Source organism: Coenobita brevimanus, chromosome 53 (genome assembly GCF_032717465.1).
Source record: "Coenobita brevimanus isolate Jiangsu-jjx chromosome 53, ASM3271746v2, whole genome shotgun sequence".
In the NCBI taxonomy this organism is placed as follows: Eukaryota; Metazoa; Arthropoda; class Malacostraca; order Decapoda; family Coenobitidae; genus Coenobita; species Coenobita brevimanus.
The window spans coordinates 3387501-3402432 of record NC_137006.1 but is presented as its reverse complement, the minus strand read 5'-3'; the positions used below and the strand labels follow the sequence as shown (position 1 = coordinate 3402432).

Genomic DNA, 14932 nt, shown 5'->3' with positions numbered 1-14932 from the left:
GGTGTAAATGGTAAATCTTCCTTCTGTCTTATGCTGCTCCACTCTCTTCTTCCACAGTGTAAATGGTAAATCTTCCTTCTGTCTTATGCAGCTCCACTCTCTTCTTCCACAGTGTAAATGGTAAATCTTCCTTCTGTCTTATGCAGCTCCACTCTCTTCTTCCACAGTGTAAATGGTAAATCTTCCTTCTGTCTTATGCAGCTCCACTCTCTTCTTCCACGGTGTAAATGGTAAATCTTCCTTCTGTCTTATGCTGCTCCACTCTCTTCTTCCACAGTGTAAATGGTAAATCTTCCTTCTGTCTTATGCAGCTCCACTCTCTTCTTCCACGGTGTAAATGGTAAATCTTCCTTCTGTCTTATGCTGCTCCACTCTCTTCTTCCACAGTGTAAATGGTAAATCTTCCTTCTGTCTTATGCAGCTCCACTCTCTTCTTCCACAGTGTAAATGGTAAATCTTCCTTCTGTCTTATGCTGCTCCACTCTCTTCTTCCACAGTGTAAATGGTAAATCTTCCTTCTGTCTTATGCTGCTCCACTCTCTTCTTCCACAGTGTAAATGGTAAATCTTCCTTCTGTCTTATGCTGCTCCACTCTCTTCTTCCATGGTGTAAATGGTAAATCTTCCTTCTGTCTTATGCAGCTCCACTCTCTTCTTCCACAGTGTAAATGGTAAATCTTCCTTCTGTCTTATGCAGCTCCACTCTCTTCTTCCACAGTGTAAATGGTAAATCTTCCTTCTGTCTTATGCTGCTCCACTCTCTTCTTCCATGGTGTAAATGGTAAATCTTCCTTCTGTCTTATGCAGCTCCACTCTCTTCTTCCATGGTGTAAATGGTAAATCTTCCTTCTGTCTTATGCTGCTCCACTCTCTTCTTCCACAGTGTAAATGGTAAATCTTCCTTCTGTCTTATGCAGCTCCACTCTCTTCTTCCACAGTGTAAATGGTAAATCTTCCTTCTGTCTTATGCAGCTCCACTCTCTTCTTCCACAGTGTAAATGGTAAATCTTCCTTCTGTCTTATGCAGCTCCACTCTCTTCTTCCACAGTGTAAATGGTAAATCTTCCTTCTGTCTTATGCAGCTCCACTCTCTTCTTCCACAGTGTAAATGGTAAATCTTCCTTCTGTCTTATGCTGCTCCACTCTCTTCTTCCACAGTGTAAATGGTAAATCTTCCTTCTGTCTTATGCAGCTCCACTCTCTTCTTCCACAGTGTAAATGGTAAATCTTCCTTCTGTCTTATGCTGCTCCACTCTCTTCTTCCACAGTGTAAATGGTAAATCTTCCTTCTGTCTTATGCAGCTCCACTCTCTTCTTCCACAGTGTAAATGGTAAATCTTCCTTCTGTCTTATGCTGCTCCACTCTCTTCTTCCACAGTGTAAATGGTAAATCTTCCTTCTGTCTTATGCTGCTCCACTCTCTTCTTCCACAGTGTAAATGGTAAATCTTCCTTCTGTCTTATGCTGCTCCACTCTCTTCTTCCACAGTGTAAATGGTAAATCTTCCTTCTGTCTTATGCAGCTCCACTCTCTTCTTCCACAGTGTAAATGGTAAATCTTCCTTCTGTCTTATGCAGCTCCACTCTCTTCTTCCACAGTGTAAATGGTAAATCTTCCTTCTGTCTTATGCTGCTCCACTCTCTTCTTCCACAGTGTAAATGGTAAATCTTCCTTCTGTCTTATGCTGCTCCACTCTCTTCTTCCATGGTGTAAATGGTAAATCTTCCTTCTGTCTTATGCAGCTCCACTCTCTTCTTCCACAGTGTAAATGGTAAATCTTCCTTCTGTCTTATGCAGCTCCACTCTCTTCTTCCACAGTGTAAATGGTAAATCTTCCTTCTGTCTTATGCAGCTCCACTCTCTTCTTCCACAGTGTAAATGGTAAATCTTCCTTCTGTCTTATGCTGCTCCACTCTCTTCTTCCACAGTGTAAATGGTAAATCTTCCTTCTGTCTTATGCTGCTCCACTCTCTTCTTCCACAGTGTAAATGGTAAATCTTCCTTCTGTCTTATGCAGCTCCACTCTCTTCTTCCACAGTGTAAATGGTAAATCTTCCTTCTGTCTTATGCAGCTCCACTCTCTTCTTCCACAGTGTAAATGGTAAATCTTCCTTCTGTCTTATGCTGCTCCACTCTCTTCTTCCACAGTGTAAATGGTAAATCTTCCTTCTGTCTTATGCTGCTTCCCTCTCTTCTTCCACAGTGTAAATGGTAAATCTTCCTTCTGTCTTATGCAGCTCCACTCTCTTCTTCCACAGTGTAAATGGTAAATCTTCCTTCTGTCTTATGCTGCTCCACTCTCTTCTTCCACAGTGTAAATGGTAAATCTTCCTTCTGTCTTATGCAGCTCCACTCTCTTCTTCCACGGTGTAAATGGTAAATCTTCCTTCTGTCTTATGCTGCTCCACTCTCTTCTTCCACAGTGTAAATGGTAAATCTTCCTTCTGTCTTATGCTGCTCCACTCTCTTCTTCCACAGTGTAAATGGTAAATCTTCCTTCTGTCTTATGCTGCTCCACTCTCTTCTTCCACAGTGTAAATGGTAAATCTTCCTTCTGTCTTATGCAGCTCCACTCTCTTCTTCCACAGTGTAAATGGTAAATCTTCCTTCTGTCTTATGCTGCTCCACTCTCTTCTTCCACAGTGTAAATGGTAAATCTTCCTTCTGTCTTATGCTGCTTCCCTCTCTTCTTCCACAGTGTAAATGGTAAATCTTCCTTCTGTCTTATGCAGCTCCACTCTCTTCTTCCACAGTGTAAATGGTAAATCTTCCTTCTGTCTTATGCTGCTCCACTCTCTTCTTCCACAGTGTAAATGGTAAATCTTCCTTCTGTCTTATGCTGCTTCCCTCTCTTCTTGCACAGTGTAAATGGTAAATCTTGTCCAATATTACCCTCTCTTTATAACACTTTCTTTGGCACCTTGTCTGTGTCCGTTCATTATGTTTGATCACACCATCTTAGTGTATTTCTCTCATCCATTCACCTGATCCAAGTTTATCTGTTTATCTGCCTATCTATCTATCTATCTGTCTATCTATCTATCTATCTATCTGTCTATCTATCTGTCTGTCTGTCTGTCTGTCTGTCTATCTCTGTGTATAGCCAGAAGCCTTAATTGTGTAAGGGGTGGTCACTCATACACTCTCCTTATTAGTCTCACTCTTCATCCCTCCATCTCATCCTTGGTCTCCCCCTCCACCTCACTCACTACACTCTTCTTGTTAGTCTCTCTCCATCCCTCCATCTCAGTCCTTGGTCTCCCCCTCCACCTCACTCATACACTCTCCTTGTTAGTCTCTTACTCCCCATCCCCTCTAAATCTTATATTTATTCTTCATCCGTGCAGAGCGTGTTTCCAGATGCGTCGCCACATCAAGTCAGGGTGTGGTGGCGGCGCTGTTGGTTCGGGTGGTATGGGGTCGGCATCACGGCCACTACCCACCCTGCCGTCGTCGTATTCAGTGCATGACTTCCACATGTACGGCATCCACGCCATGGGCATCACGCCAGGTGGGTTGACTTGCCATATCTCTCTCTCTCTCTCTCTGTATCTTTTAATCTGTCTTTAGTTTATTTAATATGTATTTATTATACTGTGTTTTTTAAGAAAAAAGTCTTAGGTCTTGCAGAATGTGCTTAAAAAAAAAAAAAATTCAAATTCAAGATTTTTTCTTGTCTAAATGCCCAGGGACTTAGATTTTAAGTCATTTAAAATGCATTTTAAATGACTAAAGATCTAAACCCCTGGGAAATACAGATTGAGGAAGACAGTTCCAGATTTGACCATTTGCATGCATGAAAGAAAGACTGAGAGCACCAGCTGACTCTTGCAATTGAGAGCTGGACAGGAAAGGGTTGAGAATTTGTAGCTGGATGGCTGCTGTGTGTACTGCATGTGTGGTAAACCATTTATTTATATCCGACCCTAGGCTTCCAGTTCCACTTAGCGGCATCCATCAACGCTGAGACAGACATCCCCCTCGTCCCCAGCATCAGCGGGGCCGGGGCGGGGGGTGTGGTCGGGGGCGGGGGCAGTGGGACGGGGGAGGCCGAGCAGAGCTTTGTCGTCCACTGGCTCAACAACAAGGAGATGCACTTCACCGCAGAGGCCGAAAACATTTTGCTCGAGGTCAGGTGGACGTTTGTTTTTTTCTCCTTTTCTCATATGTCTCCTTTCCTTCTCTTCCCTTGTCTTTTCTCCCCCTTCCCTTTCCCTGTCTCATCTCTCCCTCTACCTCTCCTTTGTCCTCTCCCTTTTCCTCTCCTCTCCTCTCCTCTCCTCTCCTCTCTCTCTCTCCCTCTCATCCCTCTCCCTCTCCTCTCTCTCCCTCTCCTTCTCATCCCTCTCCCTCTCATCCCTTTCCCTCTCCTCTCTCTCCCTCTCCCTCTCCCCCTTCCCTTTCCCTGTCTCATCTCTCCCTCTACCTCTCCTTTGTCCTCTCCCTTTTCCTCTCCTCTCCTCTCCTCTCCTCTCCTCTCTCTCTCTCCCTCTCATCCCTCTCCCTCTCCTCTCTCTCCCTCTCCTTCTCATCCCTCTCCCTCTCATCCCTTTCCCTCTCCTCTCTCTCCCTCTCCCTCTCATCCCTCTCCCTCTCATCTCTCTCCCTCTCATCCCTCCCTCTCTCCCTCCCTCTCCCTCTCATCCCTCTCCCTCTCCCTCTTTGTTGTCAGCACTCTCTTCTTTCTCTCCTACTCCCTCCCTCTCATTCTCCTTCACCTTCTCCCCCTTTCTCATTTTCTTTTTGCTCTGATAATAACAGTAACAATGATTCCTTATAAGTGTGGTGTTAATTTTATGTTTGTGTGTGCTGGGATGTATGATGATGATGCTGGTGATGATGATGATGGTGATGATGATGATGGTGATGGTGATGATGTTGATGTTTGATGATGATGGTGATGATGATGATGCTGGTGGTGGTGATGATGTTGATGATTGATGATGTTCGTGATGGTGATGATGATGGTGGTGGTGATGATGTTGGTGGTGATGATGTTGATGATTGATGATGATGGTGATGATGGTGGTGATGATGATGATGGTGGTGGTGATGATGATGATGATTGATGATGATGATGTTGATGATTGATGATGATGGTGATGATGATGATGATCAATGATGATGATGGTGATGATGACAGTGATGATGGTGATGATGATGATGATGGTGATGTTGGTGATGATGATGATGATGATGATTGATGATGGTGATGATGATGATGATGGTGATGATGATGATGCTGGTGATGATGACAATGATGATGGTTACATTAATGATGATAGTAATGCCAGTGAAGGTAATAATAATGATGATAGTGGTAATAATAACAGTGATATGTTGATAAGTAATTTCCCGTCCTTATCACAGATCAGCCGTCGGGCCATGGAGAAAGAGACAGGGCTGCTGGACCCCGACCGGCACTCGGAGGTGAGCGACCCCGAGGACCCCCGTGGCCGCCCCGCCGCTGCCCCGCCAGCACCCCCGTCGCGCCTGGGGTCCCGCACACCCTCACACATGATGGGCAGGACCCGCAGCACCGAGGACGACGACCCCACCAGCCAGCACTCAGCATCGGTACGCTCACACCAGCCCCTCAGCGCCGCCACCTCCTCCACGTCAATTGCCACTGATGTCACAACCGCTACAACTACAGGTATAGTCCTTTTATCTTAACGTGGCACAGGCTTTTGTCCATTACAGCTTTTCTTCTGCTCATACTATAGTCCTTTCACCTTAACTTGGCTCAGGCTATTGTCCTTCTGTAGCTTTTCTCATGCCTCAGTCTGCTCACACCGGCCACTGAATGCCATTACTTCCTCCACCACAGTTGCCACCAATATCATGACTGTCACAGCCACAGTAGGGTCAGTTTACAGACAACTGACTTTCACATACTGTACTTTCTAAAAATTCATATTGTGTCATTTATAAATGCTCCAACATTCTTCCATGTGTCACCTTGGTCACCCAATTACAGCTTTCCATGCTGCTCAATCTCTGGCAGCCTTCCTCTTCGTTCCCCAATCCCTGTGACCTTGTGCCAGGTCTCTTTTTTTAGGCCTGCCTCTCGCAACCCTACCCCCAACATTCACACATCCCTCCTCTTTGTGCTTCTCTGGGACTCATGGAAATGCAGGGTTTATTCTTAATGTGGAATCAGGATTCCAGGAACTTGGAATGGTGAGTGAATTAGTATGTGGCCCACTCCATTGGACATGCTGATTAGTTTTGTCAGTTTCTATTTTTTCGTTTTCATTGCCTTCTGGACCCTAGCACACCTTGCCTGCAGGTGGGAAGAAAATGCAGGATGGTGATGATGATGATAATGATGATGATGATTTGTTTGTGTGTAACCATTCAAGGGAGGGTTGTGTACTGGACTATCTCAAGGTGTATTACCATTATTTTGTACTGTTTCTGCCTACTTTCATTTTTCATAGTAATCTTTTTTGTGTAGCTACTGAATAAACTTAACACTTACTTCATCATCCGGACCTCCTTTCCCACCCCAGGGCAGGGTGAGGGGTAGCAACAGGCAGGGTGGGGAGTAGCAATGGGCAGGGTGAGGAGTAGCAACAGGCAGGGTGAGGGGTAGCAACAGGCAGGGTGGGGAGTAGCAATGGGCAGGGTGGGGAGTAGCAACAGGCAGGGTGGGGAGTAGCAACAGGCAGGGTGGGGAGTAGCAACAGGCAGGGTGGGGAGTAGCAACAGGCAGGGTGGGGAGTAGCAACAGGCAGGGTGGGGAGTAGCAATGGGCAGGGTGAGGGGTAGCAACAGGCAGGGTGGGGAGTAGCAACAGGCAGGGTGAGGGGTAGCAATGGGCAGGGTGAGGGGTAGCAATGGGCAGGGTGGGGAGTAGCAACAGGCAGGGTGAGGGGTAGCAATGGGCAGGGTGAGGGGTAGCAACAGGCAGGGTGGGGAGTAGCAACAGGCAGGGTGGGGAGTAGCAACAGGCAGGGTGGGGAGTAGCAATGGGCAGGGTGGGGAGTAGCAATGGGCAGGGTGGAGAGTAGCAATGGGCAGGGTGAGGGGTAGCAATGGGCAGGGTGGAGAGTAGCAATGGGCAGGGTGAGGGGTAGCAATGGGCAGGGTGGAGAGTAGCAATGGGCAGGGTGAGGGGTAGCAATGGGCAGGGTGGAGAGTAGCAGTGGGCAGGGTGAGGGGTAGCAATGGGCAGGGTGGAGAGTAGCAATGGGCAGGGTGAGGGGTAGCAATGGGCAGGGTGGAGAGTAGCAATGGGCAGGGTGAGGGGTAGCAATGGGCAGGGTGGGGAGTAGCAATGGGCAGGGTGAGGGGTGGCAGCGTCCCTTACCTAATTACGATACTGTCTTTGCAGCGCTTGGTGACGCCCTTGACCGTAGGATTGAGACACTGCTGCGAGACTGGCACCAGACCTCGGACGTGCTGTTCTCCATACACCCGGTGGACGGCAGCCTGCTGGTTTGGATGCTGGACTTCCTGGACGACTACCCAGGCTCGTTCAGGCAGGCACAGGTGTCGTTCAGTGCCAGGATACCCAACGCCCTGCCCCTGGGTGACGCCATGACCATGTCCCCGAACTTGGCCATCTACAACGGTACCACGCCATCGTTCCTCAAACACCTACTCAAGCTGGAGATGGCCCATGAAGAAGAATTGTAAGTACGGCAATATTTAAGTCTATCTATCTGTCCATCTATCTATAGCCCGATGCCTTAATCCTGCGAAGGGTGGCCGCAGACAAAACGCCTCCAAGTCGCTCTGTCACCCACCTCTTGACTGCCCTCCCCCCAGCTTACCCTTCCCTTCATATACCACTCAATCTACCAATCTATCTATAGCCCGACGCCCTTATCCTGCAAAGGGTGGCCGCAGACAAAACGCCTCCAAGTCACTCTGTCACCTACCATTTGACTGCCCTCCCCCCAACTCACTCCCCCCTCCCTCATATACCTCTCAGTACAACTATATATTACTTCTTGTGTGGTGTAATGATCCAGAGGCCGGCTAACGTTGTGTACAACATTTAAGGACAGATGAACAGGCAGTGAACATAGTGGCCTTTCCTGTGAACAGACATTTATTTGTTTCTGTCTGTCTATCTATTGCCAGACGCCTTAATCCTGTAAGGGGTGGCCACAAACAAATTGCCTCCATGTCGCCCTGTCCCATTATCTATCTATCTATTGCCAGATGCCTTAATCCTGTAAGGGGTGGCCACAAACAAATTGCCCCCATGTCGCCCTGTCCCCTGCCATTTCACTGCCCTGGTCCCAGCTCACACCCCCCTCTCTCATATACCTCTCCACGCCATCCCTCCATCTCATCCTTGGCCTCCCCCTCCCTCTCTCCCCCTGCACCTCACTCACATACCCTCTCCTCATCAGTCTTTCACTCTCCATCCTGTCTACCTCTCCACTTCATCCCTGCATCTCATCCTTGGCCTCATCCCTCTAATTCTAAACTTGTTCATCTATTATAAGTGATGGATGTCAGCTCATGAGGTGGTGGATAGACGTGGAATTGTATTAGCTAAGTCAAATGAAGCCTGTGGTGGGTAAAGGGATGATACACAGAAACGTGTGGTGGGTAAAGGGATGATACACGGAAACGTGTGGTGGGTAAAGGGATGATACACAGAAACGTGTGGTGGGTAAAGGGATGATAAAGAAATAGAAACTTCTATCTATCTATCTATCTATTGCCAGACGCCTCAATCCCGTTTGGGGTGGCCACAAACAAATCGCCTCCAAGTCGCCCTGTCCCCCGTCATTTCACTGCCCTGCTCCCAACTCACACCCCCCTCTCTCATATACCTCTCCACCCCATCCCTCCATCTCATCCTCGGCCTCCCCCTCCCTCTTCCCCCCTCCACCTCACTCACATACACTCTCTTCGTCAGTCTTTCACCCTCCATCCTCTCCACATGGCCAAACCACCTCAGTGTGTTTCTCATAACGCTTCCTATCACATCCACATCCACACCACAACGCTCCTTTATATCCTCATTCGTCAGCCTGTCTCTCCATGTGACTCCACAGGCTCCTCTTAAATAACTCATTTCCACTGCTCTCACTCTTGACTTGTGTCCTTCCAACAACATCCAAGCTTCACTTCCGTACGTTAGAGTTGGTATCACAATACTGTCATAGTAACTTTTTCACTTCCATGCTCACTTCCCTGTTTCTTATCACTGCTTTCAAAGAACCAGCAACCTTTCTTCCCTGCTGTACCCTTTCAAGCACTTCACCCTCCAAACCTCCATCCTTACTCATCACACTACCCAAGTACTTAAACGTACTCACATTTTCCAATTCCTCACCATCCAACCTCGCTGTACATTCAGTGACTTCACCTCTCTCAAAGACCATCACCATAGAAACTTATGGTAGGTAAAGGGATGATAAAGAAACTTGTGGTGGGTAAAGGGATGATAAAGAAACTGTGTGAAATAAAACAGCTTTCTAACCTTTTTGAGGGCAAGGGTGTCTTTCAGGTGAGTAAAATCATCTAACACTAGCCACATTATAATTCCAAAGTATCATCGTGCTGTCTAAAGATGTAAATTGCTGTCTAAAGGTGTAAATTGCTCTCTTCTAAGATATAAATTGCTGTCTAAAAGCGTTAATTGCTGTCTAAAGATGTTAATTGCTATCTAAAGATGTACATTGCTGTCTGAATATATAAATTGCTGTCTAAAGATGTAAATTAATAAGTTGTGTATATAGCTAATGTCACCAATTATTTGTAAGGCGGAGTGGTCGTAACAAGAGCAAGAGCAACCTGACGCTGGTGGGGGGTGACGACAAAGATGCCAGTATGACGACAGCGGCGCCGTCACCCATCATATCCATGACAACCAAACACAGCAACGGATCACTCAACCTCTGGCACCTCACTGTGGCCGAGGGCTCCCGATTCACACAGGTGAGAGCAACAACAAAGCCAGACTTATTTAATTGTTCCTTGGGTTTCAAAATTGGCTATAAGACAAAGGAAACATTTGGTAGCTGCACCCACCATGCCATATTCCCCACCCCAGCACATCATAAAATGGCCTTCAGATGCATCTTTTAGACATCACCAGCACCCCACACCCCTCAACACCCCCAACTGTTGTTGTGGTGCTCATAAAACTGTACAATTGCAGCTTGCTGGTTGCATCTTTCCAAACAGTACGATGACTTAGTGAGTGACTGGTGACTGACTGACACAGGGCCACACACTGGATTTGGCAGCCCATGTGGGTGTGGCAAAAATGGGATGTTTGCATACAACTTTCTTCAAATTGTTTTTAAAATCTGTCCATCTATCAGGCAGTTGTGGCTCAGGGCAGACTACCCACCCTGACATTTAAGGCAACAGTGACTATAATCTTTTCACTCTAACTTGGCCTGGATTTTCATACTTTTGTAGCTAATTTCATGTAGTGCAGGGGCAGAAAAAAAAAAGTTGTAGCTGAAGAGCCTTTCCATAACACTTCTTTGTGACTGGCTTCATGTTCTAGTGTTAATATATTGTTTTTCACTCACTCATTCATCATAATATATTGTTACATCATTTAATTCAAGCTAAAGAGATGGCAGTTTACTTTACACCATGTTAGAGTCAAAATGTTACAGCCACTCACACCTGCCATAATGTTAATAATAAATAATGCTGCTGTGTGAAGTAATTAATTTTTCCCTGTATACCCTGAACAGGTTCTAAACATCTCCCACTTCACCCGAGTGTGTGGCCACCGCTTCCAGCTAAATGACATCAAGTGCCACCCTGTTCTGCCACTGCTGCTGTCCACCTCACACCACAACAAGCGGGAGGCATCACCTGCACCATCCACCGCCACCGCCACCACCGCACCAGATGACACCCCACTGATTTGTATTCAGGTGCGAATGTGTGATGGCAGAGTACAGTAATTTCCAAGCTTGGCCATGGAACAGTTTGATGATTTGATATTCTTTAAACCTTACCTAACTCACTTTCCACAGAGTTCACTGACATGTCATACAAACACCCCAGCTAATACATTAACTTATTTCTGCTCCACTCCAGCACAGTTTCCATGTGTACCTCTTACATTACTCTCCACAAAGCCACCTACGCCCATACCCGTGGTTAGACCATGGCTTCTTTAAAACAGACAGGTTTTCAGGCCCTCTGCCTTTGGTTTCACTTTTTATTTTTTCATGAAAACGGCATTAATTTGTCAAGTGTTTCACCAGGACACCACGTACAAGGACTGGTGCAGTGAACTAATCCTGTGGCGCGTTGACCCTGTTGGTCCGCTGAGCAAGTCTGGTGGTGTGACGGAGCTGGCCAGGATCAACTCACCACAAGTGTCTGCCTTCTCCAACGCTGCCTGGATACCAACACTGCTCCCCAGGTGAGACCATGGCAAGGCAGCTGAACTGGTACATTGCATTATGAGGTGGGTCTCATGGGTTGTGACCTACCTCACATGAGTGGGATTTTTTTGGTACAACAAAGAATTTGCGAGAAGGAGTGTCACACAAATTTTATGGTAAGTTAGGATAATTGTCATCTCTCAAAACAACCCTTAATGTTAAGCCCAGGAGTAAAGAAATCAGACCAACCAAGAACAAAGTTTGATGCTTGATGATGATGACAGTGATTATGGAAGACCTCTTGAAGTGTAGGATGTTAAAGTTTCCACTGTACTCCCCACAGCACGACCCTCGGCAGCGTGTCCAACTCTCCCTCGGCCTGCTTCGTGGCGTCTGATGGGGAGTGCCTGCGGGTGTACCAGGCGGTGATCGACGGTAGGGCTCTGCTGGCTGAGATTTCCACCGCCGAGAGGAAGAAGCGCATGATGATGGAGTCCACCCTTAGTCTATCTACTGACTCATCACTGCAGGAGAATGTCGGCCAGGTGGTGAGTTGAAGGGTACCCCACGTGTTGGGTCGTATTTCAAGTTTTCCGTTGTTAAGTTACTGACGATTTAACCCCCAAACTATGGATTGAGGGCTGGTACTCGTAGGATTGTGTCTGGGTGGCTCCAAGGAATGTAATGCAGTATGTACTGTACAGTGTAATAATGTAATATATTGTCACACTAGGAAGTTATGTCACAAAGTCCATTAATCTTCAGTGGACTTTGCGACATCACTTAATTTCATGACTACAGTTCAGATATACCTTGATACATGATACCCTTAGGTGTGATACCCCAGCTTAACGATGGGGTAGAGGTACCACCATACCCCGCCTAACGATGCCCAAACCCCAGTTTAACAATGGGTTTAGATATTTTTTTTAACCGATGTTGATGGTATGTTAGATTTAATTTTGTGTTTAGGGTGATTTATAAACTGTTTTTAGACGTATATCAATGTTTTTAGTCATAGGTAGGGTGAACATTGTCATTTTGAGGTACAGTTTACTAAGCTTGATTTTTTTCCAGACATATTTGACAATATTCAGAATATATATTTGGGTTGAGGTGAGTTATAAACTGCTTTTATGCCTAGTTTAGCTTGTTTTAAAGCAATTTGGGGGTTTAGGTTAACTAGAAACTTGTTTTTGGACCCATTTGGGTGGGTTTAGGACTTGGTTTGGGGGAATCTCAGGGCTTAAAAACACATCCCTATATTTTACATGCTATATCTACCCTGAGATACGATACCCCGCCTAGTGATGGGTTTTTACATAACCAATTGTTTTGTTAACCCGGGGTACACCTGTACTATTAAAACTGCTTGTGGCTGAAATATTCCTTGCCTGCACGTCTGTTATTACCTCTGATTTTAGAATTTCAGGGGAAGGAACAAGAGGTCATTGAAAGAGAGTCGTGAAAAGAACTTCAATTATTTAATTTTTTCTCTCATATTTTCTCTCCGTGCAGAACCTGTCGGACATCTTTGACATTGTGTCGGAACAGTCCACGGCGCGGCCTGGGTGTGTCATTGAACTGGATGCCATCGGTGACGCCACAAATGACTGGCAGAACACGCAGTTCCTACACGTCTTCCAGGAGGGACTCATTAGGGGCGAACGAGGCCACGGCGATGGTATGTGTAGGTGTCTTTGTCTGTCTTTACATTAACGTCAGTATCGTTGCATCTACAGCCACATATGTAATGCATTAGACGAGGGGATGGTATGTTGTGGGTGGGGTTTTTCTTGCCGGTAAAATCAGCCTTCTGCATTTACAGCCACGTATGTAATCCGTGAAGAAATATTTTCTTCGATCAGTTATTAAAATCCACTAAGTTCACTTTTTGTATTTATCATCATCCGGACCTCCTTTCCCACCTTAGGGCAGGGTGAGGAGTAGCAACGTCTGGGCTGCCCATGTTTGCCCAGTTCAATGGGCCACACCTCTGTTCACTCATCATTCAAGCCCACGGAATCCTCTCTCCATCAGATAGGCCAAAAAAAAAAAAAAAAATCATCACGTGTAGCTTCACATTTATCCTTTACCATAAAAATAAATAAAGAGATTAGGCCATGGAAGTAAAGACAGACTCATCTTTTAACATAAATATTAATAAAGAAGAAGATATGATGGCAGTAAAGACAAATTAATTCTCTCTCCCTCTCTCCCCCCCTCTCTCTCTCTCTCAGGTCAAGACACTGGAGCCATGTTTGACCCGACCCACGCCCCAATGGTTGACCTCCACTCCACCGCCAAGTTTGAGGAGCCATTTTACATCACCCTGCTGGAGAAAACGCCGTCTGGATCGGTCAGTAGCTGTGTGTGTGTGTGTGTGTTGTGGCCATGGTGCAGTATAGTGTGTTTGGGACAATGGTTTCTGGTACAGTAATTTTGTGTGTGTGTATGTGTTTGTGTGTGTGTGTGTGTGTGTGTGTGTGTTGGTGGCCATGGTGCAGTATAGTGTGTTTGGTACAATGGTTTCAGCTACAGTAATTTTGTGTGTGTGTGTGTGTGTGTGTGTGTGTGTGTGTGTGTGTGTATGTGATTGTGTGTGTGTGTGTTTGTGGCCATGGTGCAGTGTAGTGTGTTTGGTATGATGGTTTCAGGTACAGTAATACCTTGATATACGATACCCCTAGATGCAATACCCCGGCTTAACGATGGGGGCAGAAATACCACCATACCCCGCCTAATGATGGCCAGTCCCGGGTTTAACGATGGGTATTAATTTTTTTTTTTACCGATCTTGATGTTTTAGACTATGATTGTGTGTTTAGGTTGCTTTAGAAACTGTTTTTAGACTTGAGCCATAGGTGGGGTGAACATTGTCATTTTGGGGTACAGTTTGCTAGGCTTGATTTTTTCCAGACTTATATTTGATGATTTTCATATTTGATTTCTTGGTTTTAGTGAGTTATTTACAGGTGTTAGGCTTAGTTTAGCTTCTTTTACAGCTGTTAGGCCATTTAGGTTGGCTTAATACTTGTTTTTGGGCTCATTTGGGTGGGTTTTGGGCTTGGTTTTGGGGGAAGCCTAAGGCTGGTAAACGCTCCCCATTACTTTACATGTTAAAAGTATCCCAGTATAGGATATCCCGCCTAATGTTTGGGTTTTACCTTACCAATTGCATCGTTAAACTGGGGTATAACTGTATCTTGTCAGGTAATGCATGTATGGCGGTTGGTAATTGCGTCGGAGAACCACGGTCATGAGAAATGCGACGATGATGGTCAGGGTGAGTCTGGGCGCAGCACCCCCCTGGCCAACACCGCAGCAGCACCTGCAGCACCAACAACCACAACGCTGGACGCCTCGCCTGTCGTCATCACAACCTCTAAGGTACGGCACATGTGGCTAATTTCAGCAGGGTAGGAAGACCCGGCAGATGAAGACCAAGAATTAGGTGGGAGTGTTAAGGGGTGGTTGGGGTTTATTGCTCACGTAATGCCATTCAGGGATGGCTGAGAATAGTCACTCTCATCTTAAATGTCAGGACCAACTTCTGTAGCCCCGGGCTCCTATGCTTCTCATGGGGCAACACAGGATTAGATG

At 46.2% G+C, this 14932-nt stretch overlaps 1 protein-coding gene across 1 annotated transcript in view; it reads left to right on the top strand.

The window, feature by feature from the left end:
- The window catches only part of Rbcn-3A (rabconnectin-3 alpha), a 112108-nt gene that overhangs the window by 15793 nt on the left and 81383 nt on the right, over positions 1–14932 (top strand). Inside the window, exons 8-18 of the mRNA XM_080273149.1 lie at positions 3347–3510; positions 3930–4129; positions 5370–5655; positions 7339–7639; positions 9734–9908; positions 10685–10870; positions 11207–11367; positions 11673–11877; positions 12848–13013; positions 13570–13688; positions 14543–14719. Coding sequence (XP_080129275.1) covers positions 3347–3510; positions 3930–4129; positions 5370–5655; positions 7339–7639; positions 9734–9908; positions 10685–10870; positions 11207–11367; positions 11673–11877; positions 12848–13013; positions 13570–13688; positions 14543–14719 — 2140 coding nt within the window. The remainder of the gene's footprint in view (positions 1–3346; positions 3511–3929; positions 4130–5369; positions 5656–7338; positions 7640–9733; positions 9909–10684; positions 10871–11206; positions 11368–11672; positions 11878–12847; positions 13014–13569; positions 13689–14542; positions 14720–14932) is intronic.